This window comes from Plectropomus leopardus, chromosome 16, assembly GCF_026936395.1.
Source record: "Plectropomus leopardus strain MGB_pleo_1.0 chromosome 16, ASM2693639v1, whole genome shotgun sequence".
NCBI lineage: Eukaryota > Metazoa > Chordata > Actinopteri > Perciformes > Serranidae > Plectropomus > Plectropomus leopardus.
Window position 1 is genome coordinate 23,776,760 of NC_142191.1, and position 23,620 is coordinate 23,800,379.

Below are 23,620 nucleotides of genomic sequence, written 5' to 3' on the forward strand. Positions count from 1 at the left end.
ATTCGATTTCTTAATAATGTCATCTTGGCTTTAGGATTTTTTTTTTGTCAATTTAGTCAACATATTTCTATCTTTTATTTTATTTTAACAGGTAAACATCTTATTGAGCTTTAAATGAACCTTCAAACAGGTTAACACACACACACAACAATTCAAATTATATACATACAGATATTTACGTTTTCAAACCTATCTAAATAAAGTGAAAGCAGACTGAACCTTTTTTTTAAAATCAATATAAAACTTTGTGTAAAGGGCCAGCTGAGTGTGTGAGGCAAGACGGATGGATGGACAGATGGATGAGGGTTTTTCTGTTAATCATTAATAACATGGATTAGCCCCAGTCTTCTGTAAATATGATGAATGCATCCACGGCTTCATTAGCTCTGCCTTCCCACAGCACGGCCTTATTATTCTGAGGCTGTCCCTTCAGGTTTATCAAGAGTGCAACTGTTTCCACTTTTCTGTAGCTTCAGGTCAGTTGGCTAGAATAAATATGCCGGACGTGGTGTTGGTGATCTTTTTTAGGTTTTCTTGGACTTTTGTGAATGAAGGATTGGCAAACAGTGTTTAAGGATTCAGAGATGAATCAGTCTTGATGACAAATGAGCTGCAGTGGACCGTTTTGGGGATTTTTTCACAGCAGTCTGACTTCATTTTTTTTTTTTTTTGTTTTTGGTTGATTTGTTTAGCCACATTTATTTGATGCGACAATGCCAATGAAACGCAGCAGTGAGAGTTCAGCTAGAGATGGAGTGTTTCTTATTCACTCTCTTACCAAGACTTTGTGCAGCTCACCCAAGGAAACATGCACAGACTTCAACGGACAGACACACTTTCATCAGGAGGATGATTCTGGGATTAAATCAGGTAATAAAGCAACCACTCTTAATAAATTATCGCTGTACTAAGTAAAGATCAATTTAGCTAGAATGTTACTGTGTTGTATTTACATTCTTCTAATATGTTAACCATCATCTCCCTTTTTCTGGAAATAATCTTCAATGAATCTTGACATTAAATCTAAATGTTTTCCTGTGGTTATATTTCAAATATGCACAGGTAAAAAAAAAAGTGACACATATTAACCACATGGTGGTGCTACAACAACAAGATCACAATCATTTTCTTCTCTATCGCTTTCACCCCTTATTAAGAGGAATGAGGATGAAGACACGTAAACATTAGGGAGAAAGTAAAAATAATAAAATGGGGAGTGCCACGCAAACAAGGTGTTTCTAGGTGACAAAAAAAATCAGGTGCTCCTTGAGGATAGGGCAAGTAGACAAATGTATCCCTTGGATGCTTCTCTGACTGCCAAAAATGGACTTGGACAGAAACCACATGCAGGTTATCTATAGAATAACATTATAAACCTCACATTCTACTGTGGAATACTGTAAAAAAATAATAATAATATAAGAGTAACACACTATTAAAGTAAATACAGTCATGACAGCCTTAAATAACTGCATTATGCTGACAACTACAGCTGCCAGTAGTTTACCATAAAGTTAGGGGGAAATTTCTTACAATCTAGACCTCGTTCATTGTTTAATATGAACTTTTCTTCAGGTTTTGATAATTGTCAGCAAAAGATTTACACAAAAAGAGAGGCAGACATTCTCTGTATTCTTAAAGTTAAAGCTATAACATATCATATACACACTCATACACAGTCATTTTAAACTGAATAATCAGGCAGCACTTCGACAAAATCTTCCAACTTTAATAAATGGAAGTTTTATAAAATAAAGAATTAAATGTTTTATTGATTCCTTGTTAGCTCCAAATGGTCGGGACCTTCTCATACCTTCATTACTGTATATAAGGATTAATATACAGTAATTCACTGCAGTCTGTCCTATTTCTTAAAAAAAAAGTTCAGTTGTACCATTTTGACCATCCCTCCCTACAGTTACACTCCATAACAATTTCTTGCTAAAAACCCTCTGGTGTTGATACATTTTGAAACTGCCCCACACAATTTGGAAAAATACACAATTATTAGCTGCCACGATTTACAAGCAATTTTGTATATTTTTCACCATGCTTTTAAAAAATGAATTTACAAACTCATGTTTCAGAATATTTTGGATTATAGAGGTGGATACTTTTGGGGTATATGGGTTCTTGAACTGACAAGACAAGAGGAGACATTAAAGTTGAAAAAAACGTAAAGACAAGTAAGGACAGATCACTGTAGAGCAACATCTGACGCTCAGGAGGCACCTCAGGAGACCCTGCATTGCACTCATAATCGTCTATTATTGTACCCGGGATTAGCTGAAATTACACTACAAAAGAAGAGAAGAAGTTGTTTCACCTTCTTCTATGGTGAAACTAGAATAAGTGCCACAGGATTGTATGCCTCCCCACACCAACTCAGTGTCTGATCAAATGTCTCCTCCTGTCTTTCAGAGTTAGATGCTGAGCAATGGCCACAGTGATCATTATATCCTATCCAACATTTGGGTGAAATTTGGTCATATATATATATATATATGTTTGTATGTTTTCTCAGAAGCAGAAGACAGTAATGAGACACCGTCCTCTGAGGAAGACCAGGACCTCGTGGACTTTAACCCCGACCTGACCATTAAACAGAGCATCTCGCCGTCCAGGAAGACCATCAGTCAAATTATCAAGGACAAAAAGAAACAGACTCAACTCACCCTGCAGTGGTAAGAGCACCGTAACTGTTCACTGCATCAGGTGTCTCTGATGATAAACATATGAAGGATTCGTTTGCAAAAACAGATACTTCTGCTTTATTATTTTCCAAAATCAAGGTTTTTTTTTTCTTATAATACACTCAAGGAAAGATCAACCACACTAACGCTGGTTAAAATTGTTTAAGAATGCTTTTTTGACGTTTTTACAAATGAACTCTTCACCTCTTATGAGGTAAGAAAATGTCTTTAGACTTTATGAACTGCTGTGTATCATCATAAAATAACTTTTTGATGCATGGTGACACAAAAATGCATAAGCAAAACTTCGGACTATCACTCTAAAAATAAACAATGTCTTAGTATCTCAGGTGCCTTAAAATTTGTCTGAAGTTGTGAGGACAACTTAAAATTAAGGCTGCCTCGACACTAACTTTTTTTTTTTAAAGTTAAAACTGTTTATTTTTACACAGAGAACCATCTACAGCAGTTTAGACATTTTCAGAATCGACAAAAGTCTCCTACTAAGTCTTAAGAATTATTGTTTAAACTGCAAAGTAAAGCTCTTCTCTTTTCTTGAATTTTGACAATTGTTGGCAACAAGACGAATATTTTATACACCTTAACAAAGCTGTATTTTAATCCCTGCAGTACATCCAGGCCAAAGTACTTTATTTCTTTAGGTTCATTTGTTTTTTATTTGATATACAAAAGTAACTTGTTTGTTTTGTTGTGGAGCAAGAATTAAGTGAGTATTTGCATTTACTGTTTTCAGTGGACATATGTACATGTACATGTGATATTTTCACTGACGTATCTCAACAGGCTGGAGGAGAATTATATTGTGTGTGAAGGAGTGTGCCTGCCTAGATGTATCCTCTACGCTCACTACCTGGACTTCTGCAGGAAGGAGAAACTAGAGCCGGCCTGTGCTGCTACATTTGGAAAGGTAAGTGAGTGACTGTTTGAAAGAGACACATTTTGGATATCACCATCCTAAACATTTCCAGTTCCCTTGCACAGTTAAGAGTGCAGTGCTTAAAGTTTGATTGTCTCTGTTATTATAATGGGAGTTGATATCAAACTTCACATGACATTCATTATGAGGGCTACTGCAGAGTCCTAATAGTGATCCAATGATGATGACCGATTATCTAACCAGAACTTTTTCACCTCCTTTTCTCATCAGACAATTCGACAGAAGTTTCCTCTTTTAACAACAAGGCGACTTGGCACCAGAGGACACTCAAAGTAAATGCAAAGACTCACTTTCAATTTTTTATTTTCATACTTTTACGTTACCTAGAGGTCCAAAAGTCAATTTATTTCTGATCATTGCACTTAATAATCACTAACTGATATTTTCTTGCCATAATACAGATATCATTATTATGGAATTGGCATCAAAGAGAGCAGTGCTTACTATCACTCTGTGTATTCAGGAAAAGGTCTGACCAGGTATCAAAACATTAAACATGTTTTATTTTTGCATATATACTGTATACGTTATGTTTTATGACTGCTAACTGCATTGTACAGAATCTTATTTTTTGTGTGTCAGTACAGGTGCACAGTGAAGATTTTTTCTATGTAATTTCAGTCTATGCAGATGACACATTGCTGTTTTGTTCTGCTGAGGTTTGATTACATGTTAAATACTCAGTTTGTATTTCATGAATTACACAAAGACACATGAACATTTATAATCTGAAAATTGTCAATTAAAAACCCTGTTTTTCTATGGTATTGATAGGCAAATAGCTTTGTCCAGTGTGTTTTCTTTACCTTTTGTAGATCTCAACTTGATGTTTTTAAAGTTTCACAGATCAAAACTGTTTCTCTTTGATTGCAGATTTTCAGGTAGCAAACTCAAGAACGAGGTAAGTGAAAATGGAAACTGTTCTTTAACAAGTAATTTAACACCAGGCTAGAATTAAGCCTTTTTGTGGCCCTCTTGGTTACAAGTTTGTCACAGGATTTGTGAGTCCAATTTCTCACCGAAAATTGCAATTTTTGGCACTAACTTTCCCAAACAATAGAAATAGAAATATATTATGTAGAACCTATAACTACACCCGACAGTGTGCACTTTAACATGCATACAACAAGGTATAAAATGAAACCACTGGAGGTTGGCAAAAAACGAATTTCCCGCCTGCTCTTATTCCCAGGACATTAAATTTCAATGCTTTGTTAATCCCCTCGGCATATGACACACACTGGGCTTTCAACTAACGCCAAAAGGTGACACTGAGCGCAACCAAGATACTATCAGAGCAAGAAAGTAGGCTGGGAGGAAATAATGGATGAGTAAAAAGAACCAAAGACTTCAGTCTGTATCCCGTGTGAAAGCAAAAGTCAGTGTTGTTTTAATGAAACATTACGCATCATATGTATGGTTTTTGCGCACTGACATCATCCATCATGTTTACTAACAAACATACTGACTTTAACCCGAAACATGATCTTTTTTTCAAAACCTACCAAGTAGTTTTGTTGCCTTCACCTAACAGCAACTACTTCAAAACATCAACCAGGTGTTAGGTCTTTCAGCTGTGTGGGTGCCTCGATGCTATGAGATGCTGAGGGGACAAAGCGTCAGCATTTGAGCACCTGGGAGCAGGCTGGATTTTCAGAGGGTGTTAAATTACTCTAACTCTAAACTCAATGGTGACAAGATGAACAAAATTTTAAAAAGGACATGACATTGTTTCTTTCTTTTTCAGGGAGGTTTCACAAGGAAATACTCTCTGAGCTCTAAAACTGGAACACTGCTCCCAGACTTCCCTAATGCTCAGCATCTTCTGCTGCAGGGAAATATCTCCAGAGAAAAGGTGTGCATATTGCGATATACAGTATATTCTGTTTTTATTGTGAACAAACGAGAAGGTGGCAGTACTTTTACTGTATCTGCTGTTAAATATGCATCTTGACTTGACATACATCAAATTCTACATGGTGCAGATGCATTTAATCTTAACCATAAAACACTGAAATTAGTAGTTCGATGGGCTCGCTGGGCATTGACTGGTTTCATTATAGTTTGTTTAGGAGTGGATTAAACGTCAGATCTTTCTTGTCTCTTTGTAGGTGGACACTCTGATCATGATGTACAAAACACACTGCCAGTGCATCCTGGACAACGCCATTAATGTCAACTTTGAGGAGGTGATAATTACTTGACTTTACTTTAACATGAGAGCATTTTTGAATACCGCTGAAAAGAGTAAAACCAGCATCCCACTCAAACTAGATACAACTCTTTATATGTTTTGTTTCAGATACAGAATTTTTTGCTACACTTCTGGCAGGGAATGCCCGACCACCTGCTGCCGCTGCTGGAAAACCCTGTTATAGTCGACATATTTTGCGTCTGCGACTCTATCCTCTATAAGGTTTTTATGAAATACTGAATTTGTATTTCTGTAAAATTACAACAAGAGTGTTCATGTCAGATCTTTATCATATGTTCCTGATTTATTTAATTTCTGGTTTGTTTTAATTAGCCCATTATTAATACAAAATTGAAAGCTGTGTTTGTATCATATGGCATCTTTTGATCAATCGTTCAACAAAATGGCAAGTTTCTTTTTTTTTAATTACAACTAGACTTAAAGTGCGAATGACTAACCATGTTTTTTTATTTTTTTTAAGAGGCCAGACACTGTAATTCATTGTACTCAGTGCACTATTAAATAGAACAGGAACCGGCTAACAGGCTGCCCCAGTAGTTAGTCACTTGCAGGTGTAAAGGTGCAGGTTCAATTCCTTCTCTCCATTTGCAAAAATTAATCCTGTTAGCACCACAGTAACATCTGTCACCTCTTACTTTGGGCCAGGAATGATACATCTAAATTTAACCATGTGTAGAGAGCATTACCCTGCACACAAAAATAAATCATATCCATGCTGACGCATTATTTCAGTATAAATATTCTATATGAATAAACTCAACTTTTCAATGAGGACAGATCCTTTTCTCCTCTCTGACTCACTGATAACTGAAGTCATTTATTCACTGTTTTAGATATATTTTCCCTTTTTTTCTCTCAGGTTTTAACAGACGTTCTTATTCCTGCTACAATGCAGGAGATGCCTGAAAGGTTTGTTCCTTCATCTTTACTTCGTGTCTTATTGTAAAATTACTTGTGATTGTTGACATGATAACCAACAAAATATTTGCAAAGACAATCTGAGGCTCTTTGTGGCACCAATATCCATGTCACTATTGCTGAAAAGCTTGAGTCACATTTTCCATAAAACCTTGGCATTTATTAGAAAAAGAAAAGTGTGTTGGAAGGAATAAAGACTAAAGGATAAAATAAGCTTCATCACTGTTGGTAATGGCTAGATCTTATTTTTAAATTTTGGCCATTTTTCCTTCAATTATCTTATGGTCTGTCCTTACTGTAGAGACGAGAACGCAGGTTTTAAAGTCTAACCATGAATAAGTCATTTGGAACCACAATGAGAGATTGTTTTACTAATTAATGTTGAATTGAGAGAGATCTGTATCTTTTTCATCAGTCTGTTGGCAGATATCCGCAACTTTGCCAAACACTGGGAGCACTGGCTAGCTTCCTCCCTGGAGAACCTCCCAGAATGCCTTTCAGCCAAGAAACTCCCTATAGCGAGGCACTTCGTTTCCTCCCTGAAGAGACAGACGTCGTTCTTACACCTAGCACAGGTATGACACTCACTGAAGCACACAAGATATTACAGTTAACTCTTCTTGATACTCAATTTACGACTATTTTACGGTGACAAAAAAAATGGATTTATACTGGGTTTGTTTTTGTTCTTTGAATGTAAACAAGGTACCAGATAGGGTTTGTTTATCAAGAAAAGCAGCAAGGAACGCCCCCCTACAGAGGTCTGGGATAAGCCCCAAATTTCCTCAAATCCTAAATACGCCCCTGCGTATACCTGACCTGCATTGGGCTGCTAATACTGGATTTGCCTCTTGGCAGAGATAAGTGAAAACGGCAATCACTGACAGGGAAAAAATGTTTGTTTATTAACTGGGTCCTGGCCTCCTTTCATTTTGCAAAAGTGGCCCCCAGGCAAAGTAAGCTGAGAATCCCTGCTCTGATGTCTCAAAGTAAACATAATTATGACTTTGGATTTTTTTTTTTTTTTTTTGCAGATAGCCCGTCCGGCATTGTTTGACCAGGCTGTAGTGACCAGCATGGTGACGGACATCGACAATGTGGATCTCAGCAGCATCAGCTCACAGCCTCTGCTCAGTATAAACAATGCTGGAGACCAGGAGCCAGACATCTACTCTGAGTGTAAGACAGCTACTTACTGAAAACTGCCAATTTTTGTGTTCCACCACAACACTGAACACACCGAAAAACCTGCTTTTGTGCAGAACATCAGGGATTTGGCATGCATGATCTTTAGTAATAACTTCTGTCGTTGATAGGTGAAACACATGAGAAACTAGGATGATTGGTCAAATTTGAGAAAAAGTCGCAGTAACTGGATAACATTTCAATGTTACATAGAATTTACAGAGATCGGTTGAATTTCTGTTAACTGACCTCAACATCCTGGAGGGGCTTTTTAATAATATATCAGAAACGATAACTTTATTTATATTTTGTATTAATAATGTTCAAATGTTTCAATACAACTGTTTGGTAACTAATGTTGTCAAATATAGGCAGTGAGGTAAAAAGTACAACACTAGTAATAGAGTTGAGGTAAAAGTTGATAAAGTAGCAAGAAAGGGAAATACTCCAGTGAAGTAGAAGTATCTACAATTTCTGTACATTACTTGAGTAAGTGTACTTATTTACATTTCACTACTGCTGTCCATCTGCTGTACCTCATATTTTATGAAATTGCCCATCCTGGTAAAATTTGTATCTTTACATTTCTACAATAATCATCCTAACTGGGAGAGAAAAAAATGCTAGATTTTTAACAAAAAATAACTCACAAACTATTGTGTTACTGTACTACTGTATTAACTCACATCAGCAAACCCAAAGACTGATGTGACTGATGTGTTTCTTTCTTTTTTCTCTTTCCAGATGACTCCATCACCGTCTTTCAGGAGCTGAAAGAGCTGCTGAGAAAGAACGCCACAGTGGAGTCCTTCATCGAGTGGTTGGACTCTGTTGTGGAGCACAAAGTCATCAAGGTTACAACTAGTGTTGTGTGGACTTGTATTTGTCAAGTATAAAATGTACTATTGTGCAACCAAGCATTTTTTTTTCTTCCTGTCTTTTCTGACTATTCAGCCCGGGAAGCAGAGCGGTCGGTCAGTGAAGAAGCGAGCTCAGGATTTCCTCCTCAGGTGGAGTTTCTTTGGTGCTAGAGTGATGCACAACCTCACACTCAACAACGCCTCCAGCTTTGGTAAGAACATTTTAAATGTTCAGCACATTCACACCTGGAAGCTGTCCAGGGATGGAAGGTACAGAATTATTTTTACGTGAGCTGAGTATTTCCATTTTGTGCTACATTATATGCCTACTCCATTACAACTTAGAAGGAAATTTTACCCCACTACATCTATATAACGGCTTAAGTTACAGTGAATATTCAGGTTACTGAAACAAAATATAGCAAAAAAGATCACTTATAGATAATATTTTCACAGATTAAGCCGAACAACAGTCGAAAAAGTTGTTTGAATTATGCCCACCTTCATAAACCCTTTGACACTGGGTTTGACATCAGTTTTCTTGTGCTGCATTCAGATGCCTTTCACAAGATTTTTGATTGATTTCTTAAATTAGTAAAAGGTGACAAGAAAATTATTAGAAAATCATCAAAAAGTGGGGAAAATGTGCAGATTATATATATATATATATATATGTTTGAAAGAAATCTAACCAATGCGTATATATATATATATATACAGTATATATATATGCATTGAACAAGTATATATATACTGTGTATATATTATAAATAAATATATAAATAAATACTGTATACACACATATACACACACACATACTGTATATATATATGTGTATATATATATATACATGCATGTAGATAGATAAACAGTATATATATATATATATTATATAGATAGATAGATAGATAGATATAGATATATAGATAGATAGATATATAGACATATAGATAGATATATAGATAGATAGATATTCGTTGCCCTCTCCCTATGCATTTGAAAGAAGTTTAACCATTTGATTAGGTTTCAAAGAGTTAATTCATCAATAATTATAATCCAATTAAATGATATACATTGTTCTTTCATTGTTAAATGGACCATTCTGCATAATCTGTACTTTTACTTTTGGTAGCCTACTTTAAGTATATTTTGAAGCTCAAATTTCTGTAGTTTTACTCAAGTATGATTTTGAATGCAGGACCTTTACTTGTCACAGAGTGTTTTCACACTGCCGTTTTCCCACCGTGACGGGGGCTGATAATGAACTGATGGTGGGATGGTGGTCATGTAGCTGCTCCAGCTGCATCTATACCTACTTGGCTTATTCACTTTCCTGACTTATTCAGTTGGTTTTGAGGCACATCCATTGCGATGCTGTGTTTTGGCTCTCCCTGGATAAAGAATATTGATTTTCTAAAACCAAAAGAACTACTTTATGTCTGATGCACTATAAAATGTTAATATCAAAAATAGTGATAAAACTTGATACATGCCACTGTAAAAGTTGTTACACCAACCAGAATGTTTACCTCATTCTTTATCAAAATTAAATGTTACTCTGTAAACTTTCCCATCACTGAGAACATTGGTGGTATCAAACATTTTCTTTGCATTTCAACTTGATTGCCATCAGATTACTTTACAGCACGAAACCAAGAAAAGGTGTTATTTTTTCCTTTCAATGCAAACAGAGCTTAAACTGCTAAATCATGACACCGATGTATAACCTATACCTTTCCAGTAAAAGATAGCAGAGGGGGACAGGAAGCAACAGGGTTTATGGAAAATTATGGTCTAACTTGTGCTAACAAACCTGTTAATCAGGTAACATCAATGTGCAATTTATAAAAACTACTGAACATAATGCCAACACAGTGATTGTTGTTTCTCCGATTAATAACTGTCTCTCAGCTAATTAATTTTGTGTTCCTTTCTTCTCCATCATTCAATACACACACACATGCACACGCACACACGCACACACGCACACACACACGACTAATACAAGCCAGCTCAGAGCAGATTGCTACAATAGTGCCATAAATTATAATGGCCAGACTCGCCTTGATTAAACAAAGTCTTATCTGTGGGTCGCGTGTTCTCTGTTCAAACACATGCACACACACGCAGAGTGCATGTACGTGAATAAACACAAACCATTTGGTCGTACAGACGCGCACAGAAGGTTTTAAAGCTTCGACCCTGCAGGTCAAACAAAGAGCAGCTTGATCCTAAAGGTCAAACAGTGGATAAACAAGAAGACAAAGTGAGGTCTTCTAATCTCTCTGGAAGTTCAATATGTAGATAAAGTCTCACCTCTGTCATAACCACCTCTCTTCTCTGCAGGTTCCTTCCATCTGATCAGGATGCTGTTGGATGAATACATCCTGTTGGCTCTGGAGACTCAGTTCAACAATGACAAGGAGCAGGACCTGCAGAACCTGCTGGACAAATACATGAAAAATGCAGGTATCAAGCATCAAAACAGACACTGGGGCAAAAATACAAACTCATTCCCCGGTGCTGGACTCATTCCTGGGGAACCCTATGACACTTTTAAATTAAACAGCATAATGTGCTCTAAAAAAAATTAAAGGAAATAAAGATAAAATAGAATAATACAAAATACTTAGCAAACTCTAACTGTTAGGAATGGAAATTATTCTATTTTTATTTTATTTTATTTATTCATTTGTTTATTTTGTTATGCAATAAGCATAGCAGATGTTGTTTTGGGGAGCCACACAAACACCATGATGACGATAGTTTTACATAAGGAGTAAAGAAACATAAGAGCCACAGTGGGAGATTTTTGTAAAATCACTTTTTGTCATAAATGCTTAAACTGTCACTTCATCCAGACAGCTGTACTAGAGACCATGGATGTATAAAGAGAACTGGATGCAGCGTTGGAAGAGGGGCCCTGATTATTCCTATGAAAGTACATAAACTGGCCCCAAAGCCTGGTGTACTTCCTGGAGGTCTGCCTGAGACTGATAAAATGTTAAAAAAAAATTGGTTCTAATGGAATTTGCAAAAACAAAACAACCAATCAGAGCCAAGCGGTCTCTAAAGCAGCTGTCAGTCACTGCTCATGAACTGCAGTTGAACTGTTAAACTAGGCAGCGCTGATCAAATATGAATCAAGACTCTGTTACTGCATTGTCTATGTCTCATCTCAAATGTTGAAAACGTTTGTGACACAGCCACCATGTTGAAAACAGTTGAGCAAAAAAAAAAATCCCGAAAAACAAAGCACCGCCCACCAGCAAAAGCAAATTTTTTCATAGTTACATACTTCTTACAGATTATCCGTTTCATGGGGGGCGTGGTTGGTTAGTCGATAGAGTGGGCACGTCGTGTACAAAAGGCGATGTCCTTGCCGCTGTGGGTTTGCTTCCAGCCGGTGGCCCTTTGTTGCATGCCATCCTCTCTCTTTCCCCTTTTCACACGTACACTGTCCTGTTAATTAAAGACAAAATAGCCTAAATAAGAATCTTTAAAAAAAACAAAAAAACAAACATGTTTCATGTACTACTGTCATGATATAGTGTAAATTTCATGGACTATAACAACAACAACAACAAAAATTCTCAAAGTTGCCAACTATAGCTTTAAAACTGCAGATACAAAGAGTGGAAAGGGAAAATAAATGCCAGTTTAGTAGAATAAAATGTCAAAAAAATAAACAAAAAAACGGAAATTAAAGTGGAGGTAAAACAAATTTAATTTATATTTAAAATTTGGGGACGATTAGAATTGAATTCACTGCAATGGATCCAACTTAAATCAAACTAAATCTCCACATAAAACAATAATAATAAAATAATAATAAATCAGCATCACCAACAGAGCTGTTTAAACAGTCCCTGCTTCAGAGACTTTCACCAGATGTTTTTATCAATGATGTGATTCTAACTTTTTCAGATGCAAGTAAAGCAGCGTTCATGGCCTCTCCCAGTTCCTGCTTCCTCGCTAATCGCAACAAGAACAGCTCTGCAATCGACCAATCAGTGAAGAATGAGTCTCTGGGAGAACACACCTACATGTCACTGTCAACCAATCAGCAGCAAAGCCTGGAAACAAGCACCGTCATCTACCAGGGGACAGAGTCTGCTGGGTTCACAGTTTCAGGTAAAACAAAAAGGATACAATATATTGTTGTTTGCTAAAGAGCCCTGAGACATTAGGACTAAGAAACAACACTGATTTCAGTAAATTTAAATTGTACTCTCCAGAATATAACATTCAGACCCACTAATATCTACAAAATGACTGTTTGATAAATAATTCTTATAGTTTCCAGATCTGACGCGTCTACTGCTGAGGTCATATGGATTGTCTGTACTGTATTTAATAATCTTGGTCTGCTCTGTGCACATCAAGTTATCTGTTGCACATCTGTCCGTCCTGGGACAGGCATCCCTCCTTAATTACTCTTTCTGAGTTTTCCTCCATTTTTTCCCTGTTTTTCTACGACATGTCTTGTTTTGCTTTTCTTTTTTTTTTGTTGGGAGGCAGTTTTTCATTATCTGCCCTGAGGGTTAATTTTAATATGTTGTTAGGTTTTAAATTTTAGCATTTTCGCATAAAAAGCACTTTGAGCTGCATTTTATGTATGAAAGGCACTATACAAATAAAGGTTATTATTATTATTATTAATAGACCGAGGGTGTTGTATGTTGTCAAGCTCTCTGCAGCAAATTGTGATTTGTGATAATGCACTATATAAATAAAATGAAATTGTACTGAAGCTTTGGTTAGCGTTAGGCCATGAAAGGATTTCGTTATGGTAAGAAAGAACTTTTGGGGATGCCAAAAAGACGCTAAAATGCGCCAAAGAGCAGCAGTGAATATCAATTAGTGCAGCTTTAAATAGGAACAATCTTGAATGTAAATCCTTCCTGTCCCTGTCTGCGTCTCCTTTTCATACTCAGGCAGTCAGATGGACTTCTCTCAGGTCAGCGGCCCCCTTATGACGCCCCCCATATCTCCAGCAGCATTAGTGCACCGAGGCTCCGTCATCAACCAGGGGCCAATGACAGGGAGACCCCTGACGACTACTACTTCTTCTTCCACCACCTGCTCCTCCTCCTCTTCCTCCTGCCTGTCCACTCTCAGCGCCATGACCCAGCCCAGCCCCTGCTCTTCTTACCCAGAGACCCTGTACCACTGCTTACCTCAGACCAGCTCTAGTTACTTTCCTCCAGCAGGCAGCTCCTCAGCCGCAAACTATCAGCCTGCCCTCAGGTCAGCTTCATTTAGTCCTGTCCTGCCCTGGGTCGTTTGTTTTTTTGCGTGTTTACATACCATTCAGATCTCTTGTGGTTACAAAAATAACAATTATGACAAAAATGTTCTTGCAGTTGAAAAATATACTTATAAGTAATGTTTTAGAGACTATTCCCCCAGACAATCATGACATTTCTGAAAAAAAAACAAGAATTTAATGTTTGCATGTTTACATAGAATAACAGCTCATTTTTATTTGACGCACTTTTTGGAGTGTTTACTTTTAGATAAAACCTTCATGCAGAGATCGAACTGTGATTTTTTTTTTTTTTAATCCTGAGGCACTGGCAGACATGGGCGTGGCTACTGACCCCTGAAGTTTCTGCAAATATCTAGGAGTTACAAAAAAGTTTTTAAAAGATATTATGGTGTCATTATTAAGTCTAAAGGTTTGTTTAATCTGTCTTTCAGGCCTCAGACTCCGGGTCAGTGCGTGGCTTCAGTTCAGTCTCAGGCTTCATCGCTGGCCTACCACCTCTCTCGCTACCCCTCCTTCAATGACCAACACCTGACTAAAGACGTCTTCTACAGCCATCATCACACATCAACCAATCACTCATCTAACAGCACTAACTGCTCACTGACGCCTTATGGCTCTGCGGTGCGACCCACATCAAGCTACAGTTCGGGCTCAGATCCTGTTCAGACTGAACAGGGACTGGACGCTCAGACAGCAGCTCAGATTCTGGACTCAGCGGAGGGGTTCGGCTTTGTGGGGGCTGGACTGAACCCTGCGGGCGGTGGGTGTCAGGGACAGACGTACTCTGCTGCAGGACACAGTGGTAAGGACGACTCAGACTGTGGTAATAATGTGGGAATTAGCCTTCTAAACTTTGCTGGATCACCTGATGGGTCCCACCTGGTCATTTCCATTTAATGTAGTGCCAGCATGCTTGAATATTTCACTTGATTTAAGTCCTATGTGGCCTCATTGGAGAGTTGAAAGAATCAGAGACAGACTATTTACTGAACATGATGTTGTCCTACAGTTAAAAAATTACAAGGGAAGCTAAGGATATTCTGTAACAGTTAAAAAATATTATTGATTTAGTTTAAAACAAGTTACACTGGGCAACCTCTGAGTCCTTTGCAGTGGCCCGGGTTCAATTCCAACCTGTGGCCCTTTGCTGCATGTCATCCCCCCTCTCTTTCTGACAGACCTTTCCTGTCTACATTGCTGTCTTATAAATAAAGGCACCCCCCCCAAAATATATATATATCGTGACATTTCACACACTTTGTAGCTGCAAATATCTGTCAACTTCTTCTGACATAAAATTGACACAGTATACGTCAAAGATCGTCTCTGCAAAGTTCTCTTAACCAAAATCTGATTTTATTTTCAAATAAACATAAAACATCTAAAGGGGGCTTAGCTGCCCCTCTTTCATTGTTTGCCCACTCTATTTAAGCTGTATGTATCTGTAGGATAATAGGACAAAAATAGCCCAAATTATTGGCGGATATACATGTGAATGCTGGGGTTGTGCTAACCATAGTAATGAAACCAAGCGGGGGACATTGACAGAGAGTGAGAGAGAGCTGCCAGCAACAGTTGTTTATACATGCATCCTCCTGCTGAATTTAACACAGAATCATTAATAAATTCAAAACAATATTTAGTGCTCTGCTAGCACTACATTGTTGAGTGAGTCTGATTAATAAATGTATTATTTCATTCTGAAACTAGACATACCACCATGTGGTTGTATGCCTCCACGCACCAGTCAAGTTGCACTTACAGTTTACATCCATGTCTGTGAAAACATGGATGCTTCACACACAGAAGATCTACACAATCAGCACAGTTTCAAGGTGTTTTTTGTTGTATAAGATCACTATGACCTTGACCTTTGACCTCCATCTAATCAATTCATCCTTGAGTCTACTTAAATATGTGCAAAATTTGAAGAAATTACATCACTGCGTTCTTAAGATCCTGTTCATAAGAATACGGATGGACAGCCCGAAAGTGTAATGCTTCCAGCCACAGCTGTCGCCGGCATGGAGGCAGCATTATGTTGATGTTATTTGGCTTTTCTGAGGCTATTGTATGGTTTAATAATTGTATTTTACTTTATGAAAAAGCTGCCTCCTCAAATTTTTTAACAGCCCTCTTAGTCACTTCAAGATACTCCAGACTCTATGTTAGTGGTTTCTAACCTTTGCTTTTGTTTTGTCCTCGTACTTAATAAAAAGTTAGAATAAAAAAAGAAGAATGAAAACCTTTTTGGCTTGTGACCCCTTAAAATGAAGGCGACCTCCTAGATTTTTCTTCTGACCCCTTAATGGGCTTGATCAACAGGTTGGGAACCACTGTTCACAGACAAAAATCGTTCACGCTGAACTCAATGCCAAACTTTCCTCCTGTGGCAGGTTACTATGGCAACAGCACTTACCTGGACAGCCAGCGCATGACATCACTGGTTGACCAACACGTGTCTGTCATCAGCACCGTCGGCAGCCTGCGCCCGTTCCCTTCAACGTACTCTGAAGTCCATGACCCGCTCAACATCCTGGATGAACCTGGAAGGAAAACAACAGGAGTGTATTTCACTGAGGCTGAAACTGGAGCAGGTCAGATTTAAACTAAATAATAAATAAATAAAATAAATAAGTAAATAAATAAAAGTAAGAAATCCATAAGAGGATCATATATGTTACGTACATCGTCCATTGAAAATAAAACAATTAAATCTCATACATTTCATTACATTTATGTCGTTTCTTCCTCAGATCATTCGTCAGGATCTGCTCCCTGCATGTTTGGAGTTCCCTCTCCGTTCACTTCCCAGGATGCATTGCTCTCCCAGCAGCGCGTAGCGTCTTCTTCAGAGGTGCAAGACCTGGTGTCTTCATTGCCTCCTATTAATACGGTCTTCATGGGAGCAGGAGGAGTACAATGATGGAGCAGAAACTTCTACAGAAGAATCGTCCTGATGTTTGGAGTCCATTTCCCGTCAGATACAGCGTGTAAGTTGTTAGTTCACCCAAAACATCAACACTGTGAGGTTCAGCATGAACACGGAGCCGGGACACTCCTGCATAAAGAGACAGAGAGAGAGACATTTGTTTCAGCCCCTTCTGTATTATACACCAGGCAGAAAGGAGCAAAGGAAACATACTTATTTGCATGAAAACATGGATAATTACGTTAAAAAAGCATACCATCTCTAACAACAGTCATGCTGATACTGACAGTTATCTCATATCCAAAAGTGCTCTCAGCAATTGTTCCAGTTTGGAAATAATCATAAACGTTTGTTCCCAAATGATGCCTGAAGGCTTCCATTTCTTTTATGTGCAAACTGTTGTAAATAAATATTTGTTAGTCACAGTGGTGTTGTATTAATTGACAAGACAAAAAGCAAAAATAGAGTACGATTCATCATCTTGGAACCACGAATGCCTGCACGAAATTTCAGCTGCTAGCACAGCTACAAATTCGCTGCTGCAGTTCTCTACGGCCCTGATGAAATATTAGTGTTGCCTCTGGTTGGATGTTTGTCCATTTATTTATTAGCTAAAATGATGGAGATACTTAACAGTACAGAGAACAGTTTGTGCTGTTGCTTTTGTCTGCCGCTGCAGCAGATTGACTTCCAGTCAATATTAGAGACCCCAATAGAGTCCTTATCTCCGCTGATTCAAAGATCATGTGTCAAAGCTCCAGACACACGACTCTTTAATGGCTGAACTCTGAGATTACAGGACGGAATCACAATTGAAGACTTTACATCAAAGTTGGGAGGTTTTTATTTGGAATTATTTGCTTTCTCTGCAGCACAATGGAGGGGAGATATGAGTCAGATAAAAGTGCTTACCAAAATGTTACGAGAACCAACAGAGAGAGCAAGAGGGGAGGGGGGGGGGCTGATGGATGGGAGTAAGCTGTTAATATCACACCATGGTGACCTCAGTAAAACATGGAAACATGACACCTCTTGAGTTTGTTGGCGCTGGAGCAGATGGGACATCATAAAACCATAAGATCAAAGAGGGCTGAAACAGGACAGGTTGTCTCCACTGACAAAACACACTTCAGCAAAATCTCAAACCTTTCCCTCAAACTATCTTTAAAAGTCATTAAATGGAGGAAATTATCTTCACATTTTTACAAAGCTTATTTTCTGCAATGATCCAAAATCCAATGGAAAAATCTCTAAAGGCTTTCTGACGAAGAAACCAGTGCGATGTTAGCGTCCACGTTGGCCTACAGGAAAACGGAATCCCTGTGGCACTCTATAAACTGTATCCACTGTCTAACCAATACATTTTTTCTTCTATCATTCAGATGAAAAAGCACTTAGTACGAGGCATGACCTGACATGATAACTCCTTATGTTATGGGTCTGGAATTTTCCATTAACTTCCAATGAAAGAAACAGAACAATGTTATTTTGTATTTATTGAAGAGAAAAATATTTTTAAAAAATATATTAATTTTACAGTTTATGAGTGTAAACTTTATTTGCCACATACCTTGAACTGTAAAGCGTACTCTCTATTTTCCCTACACTTTGTGCCAAATTAAATTGTTCTTTTCATTAAATTTCAACATGTTCTGTTGTTATCAATGAACTCTGTTTACCACTTATGTGAGCTAAAAAGAAATGCACTTTGTTTTGTACGTACTCCTTTATATCATTACCTGAAAATTAAGTTATTTAATCAAATTATTATTTATTATTGTGTATTTAGACTATTAAGTTATTCAGATAAGAAATGAACACAGGAAAAATGTCAAAGAAAAAAAAATATGAAGCCTACGGTGTATCATGTAACCTCATGTGAGATGAGCCATTTTAACTGCATGACACAAAGCAAAATCTGATCATACATTTACAAAAAAAAGGGTTAAAACTCCATTCAATTCAAAACTTCAATTCAAGAGTTTTATTAGTAATTAACATTTTATATAATTAAACTACAAAATAAAAATATAATTATGTGTTTTGAAAAAAAATATATTAAAGTTTTCTTGGCTTTTATTTATGTTTAGGGAAAACCTAACGGATAAAACTGACAGACTACAGTTAAATATTCAATAAAAACACAAAAAATACAAACAGTGGCATGAGTCACTGACTGTTTGAGATGAATGGCAGTGACGTGGCTGTCCTCCCTCCTCCCTTCTTGATTGGTTTTTATACGTTATCTACTCAGGAGGAAAAATCCATTTCAGGTGCTCATGCAGCGGCGCAGGGACAGATGGTGGCATATGTAATGATTACAGAATCCCCACGTTAAAATACTTTAATTACTAAGTCAATAATGGCTGCAACAATTGCCGGACCTTTAGTGTAAAAACAACAGAAGGCAGAAGGCAAACTTTGGGCCAATGTTTAACCAGAATTTTGCATCAGAGCCGATCGAGACAGCCTCCATATGTGTCTCTCACACAGACTGCCGTGCATGTAAAACCCTCCCAACTGTTGTAGCTGCTTTCAGAGAGAACATTATTCCATTATTCCCATCATTTTTGGGCAGTTACAATGCCTTTATGATAAAATCTAAATGAAAAGCAGAATAATGTGTGAATTTCTGGAATGAACTATGGATCTTACAATGGTCTAATTCTTCTTCCTACCAAATAGGTAACTTCTATCAACCTACAATTGGAAAAGTCAGTTTTTCAAATTAGATACTGGACACTAAAAGCTAATATTTAAAGAAGACAAATTTACTGCGTGATGGAATTAAATATTGTTTTTGTAAACCAGAACAAGCAAATGGAATACAAAATACAAAAAAAACCCCTATGCTTTAAATAATTTTAATTAATTTTGAATCTTTATTTAAAATTTTATTTATCTTTATTAACATTTAAAGATAAAAAGGAAACAGAATCTTTCAATTTACTTTTCATGTTTAGTTTCTATTTGATGTTTTAAAGTACTATTAAATGCAAATTTTGGATAAATCGATTTAAAATTTCTTTAGAACAATAGCATTTGTATCTATTACAAATCAACACCATTTATTATATACAACAAACCTTATCTGTCTAAAGGTTATAATGTTAACTGTGTTGGGTATAGATTTAAAAAGTAATAAAAAACAAGTTATAAAAAAGTTATAATGTTATTTAAAAGCTTGGTGCTGCAGAGGGTGTTACATAAAGTGCATACAGTGCTTTGAGCTTTTATGCATGTTAAACATTATCCCGAGACTCCTGGACTTTGTTACTGTTACTGTTCATTGACCTGAACATACAACACTACAGCTCTTTAATGTGTTTGTAATCGTGTGATCACAGTGGAGCTCTCTGGCACTGGAACAGAAGCTCAGGAAAATATTCATTAGTGAATTCATTCATTCATTCATTAGCTTTTGTTGGTTTTCTACTTTTCACAACATTTGTATTTACATTTTATATTGTCATATTTTGAATGAAGACAACTATCAACAACATGTTTCTGCAAAGTGATACTCTACCAGTGGATCAGAAATTTAACTATATAACTCAACCCAAAAGTCCTTGAGTAAAAAAAAAAAAAAAAAGTACAAGTAAAAATTTTAATAAACATTATTGAATTACATTTTTTAGCCCCTTGTCCAGACCAAGAATACATTTATTTCCTATAGACCCTTCACAGTCATGCACACAACTGATTATCAATTCTAAATATATAGCCACCTTCCTCTGTGTCACGTGGATTAGCCAAATACAACACAAGGCTAAGGTAAGTACATGAAAAAGACAATAAACAAAATGTCCAAGGAAATTAAAAGATAGAAATCTAAAAACATTATATTTAATTGTAAAAAGCACTGCCGGGAAACATTTTACTCCACAAGGAGAACTTTTAAACCTGACATTTATTCAAGTAAGGTTTTTTTTAAGGCTTTTACTGGTTGTGGAGTTTTTTCACACTGTAATAATAGCATTTTTACTTATGTAAAGCGGCTGAATACCTCCTCCACCTCTGCCTCTCTGGTTTCCAGTCTAATCCAGGAGAGAAGTTATTAAAGAGAAGGAGCAGTGCTCCACACAGCCATTAGAGGGCAGCAAATACAAATATGAACTTTTTCCAGGCATACCAGTGCTGAATGCAGGTGTGAGGGGGCAGATTCAAGTTGATTGATTTGCCTCTAACAAAAGTCTCTGAACATGTCTTTCAGTGTAGAAAAGCCAAGGTCTCCATTTGAGAAAAAAAAATATATATAAATATTTATTGGTTTTTAGTGGATCTGGTTTGCAGAGGTTTTCACTGTAGAGGCTTTCTGCAAGGAGATGTCATCTGAACCTTTGTGACTCTTTATAAATATGGGAATAATGCTATATTTTGTGTTTTTTCTGTTTTTAAGAAATTATTAGGTCCAGTCAAGAAAACTAATTAATTTAAGGCAATGAAAAAAATAAAGTATAAACTGCTGCTGAAATTTAGGAAAACTCAGAATATGTTGTTGTGATAAGCTCTTCTAATATTTTATATATTTTATATATATTTATATTTTTATAGTTTTGAACAGGTTTTATTGATAATACATGTCTAATTTCAATTGTTATTGTCTCTGAAAGGTATTTTAAGCCTTTATTTTCTAAATATAAGAAAATAACTAAATATATGACAGTAAAGTTGTTGGGTTTTTTTTTTTTTGGTAGCAGGCTCACTTTTTCACCTGCCAGCAGTTGGCTTCTGCTGTACGGTTTAAACATTGGAGGATTTTAAGTCTCTTACATGATCTCTTGTCCAGCACCTAATGTTCATCAACTGATGTGCATGCTTTTGTAAACCTTTAACATGAGAGGTTCAAACAGATACAAATCACAAAAGTTATTAACAAATGATTGCCTATACAATAAAGAAAAGGCATATAGTAATACACAAACAGAAGAAAATGATTAATATTATCGATTCCCTAAAACCTACAATTATTTTTTTTTTTACAAACAATGCACCTCCGTGGTTCCTTCTATTTGCTCTATAGTTGCGGAAGAAGGCCTCAAACCATTTCCTTAAACAAAAGTAGTGCACTGACAGTGTAAAAATACACCATTACAGGTACGGTGCCTTTACAGGTTTTATTTTTATCAGTAAAATGTAGCAAAGTAAAAGTACTACATTATGCTATATTATAAATGATAGTGTGACATTATATGAATGTATTATGATCATTAATGTGTTAATATTTTAATTCTCTGGATAATTTCAATAATAAAAAACCAACCATAGGCTGCATTACTATAATTATTTTGGAATCTGTTTACCACAGAATTTGAAAATGTTTTTTTTTTTTTTTTTAAATTCTCTTTATGCTTAATATTAGTCCGTCAGTTGTAGTTTTTGACAGTATGTCTAGGATGTCTTACTTTGTACAATTGACCTTTTAAAGAAACAGCTCAACATTTGACATGGCAATGTATAACTGTATACTTTTTAAAAGAAATTTAACTGAAACTGAACTGAACTGCAGTAACAGTAATTAAATGCTGCAGCTGGTCAACATCAAACCAATTTTAACTTAACTATTTTACTGTACTATTAATACTGCTGGGGTTTCAGTGTGTCCCAATATACTGTGCGCAAAATAATGAGCTGCAAATTAAGCAGGAATAGCTGTCAGTGTGGTGAAGTAAAAGTACTGTGCATAACTACCTAAAAAAATCATACTTATGTACCACTTGCCCCTTAAATCCTCTCATGCTACATCACAAATCACAAATACGTTTTCCTTTTTTTTGCTGTTTTGTTCACAGCAGCTGCCAACATTAACACTACGTTTTTACATTAAATGCAAGAGAAAAGAAAAATTCAATTAATTTGGGCTAATTCGTTAGGATGTAGTCTCCACATTACAGCCAGAAACTTCAACTGGGATTTTGAGCCTAAGATTTTTTTTTTATATTCAAGATTATTTATTTATTTATTTACATTTCTGACACAAGTTGTTGAAAACGTGTCTGCAGAAGGTTGGTATAACGAAATAATTGCCCAGAACTGAGTATTGGTTAAGACTGTTTAGACAAACTGTAGCTGGAATTTTGATCAAAAGCAGCAGTTGTTAGTGTGACTGTTTTATAAGGGGTCAGTACGACAAAGAATGAATAAATGGAGACTGTGAGGCACTCAGAATATGATACTTATATTAGCCATTCTACATTATTAGAAGTGCTAAGTTATTTTGCCTCATGTGACTATCAGCGGAGGATTTCATATATTCATATCACAACAAAGCCAAGAATTTTCTCAGAATTACTGAATCTTCTGAGAAAATTCCTCTTATTTTATTTATCAGACACTCTAACACTGAAATTTAAATGCACTCCTGTGTGCAGAAGACATGTAGTACCTATTTATGTCAAATATTATACACTCAGTGTCACAAAAGTCATAAGTACATGTAACTAATACTGTCCACTCAGCTTTTCTGGAGCTTTTGAATCACAGCTTTTAAATTGACATTTACAAGAGGCTTTTTAAGGAAAAAGTCAGAAAAAAAAAAATAATAATTTAAACGGCAACAAAACTGCGTGATTAAGAGCATGTGAACT

The 23,620-nt window shown here is 36.4% G+C and overlaps 1 protein-coding gene across 1 annotated transcript; it reads left to right on the forward strand.

The window, feature by feature from the left end:
• Positions 1-553: 553 nt before the first annotated feature.
• rfx6 (regulatory factor X, 6) lies at positions 554-17,909 on the forward strand. The gene is made up of 20 exons (XM_088089386.1): positions 554-870; positions 2,525-2,684; positions 3,498-3,621; positions 3,862-3,923; positions 4,053-4,130; positions 4,525-4,552; positions 5,399-5,506; positions 5,763-5,840; positions 5,954-6,067; positions 6,726-6,775; positions 7,200-7,359; positions 7,819-7,963; positions 8,714-8,823; positions 8,924-9,041; positions 11,176-11,298; positions 12,757-12,963; positions 13,767-14,079; positions 14,533-14,903; positions 16,498-16,698; positions 16,858-17,909. Exons 1-20 carry the CDS (start codon positions 714-716, stop codon positions 17,025-17,027), a joined length of 2,877 nt encoding a protein of 958 aa, XP_087945512.1. The 5' UTR covers positions 554-713; the 3' UTR covers positions 17,028-17,909.
• The last annotated feature ends 5,711 nt before the right edge of the window (positions 17,910-23,620 follow it).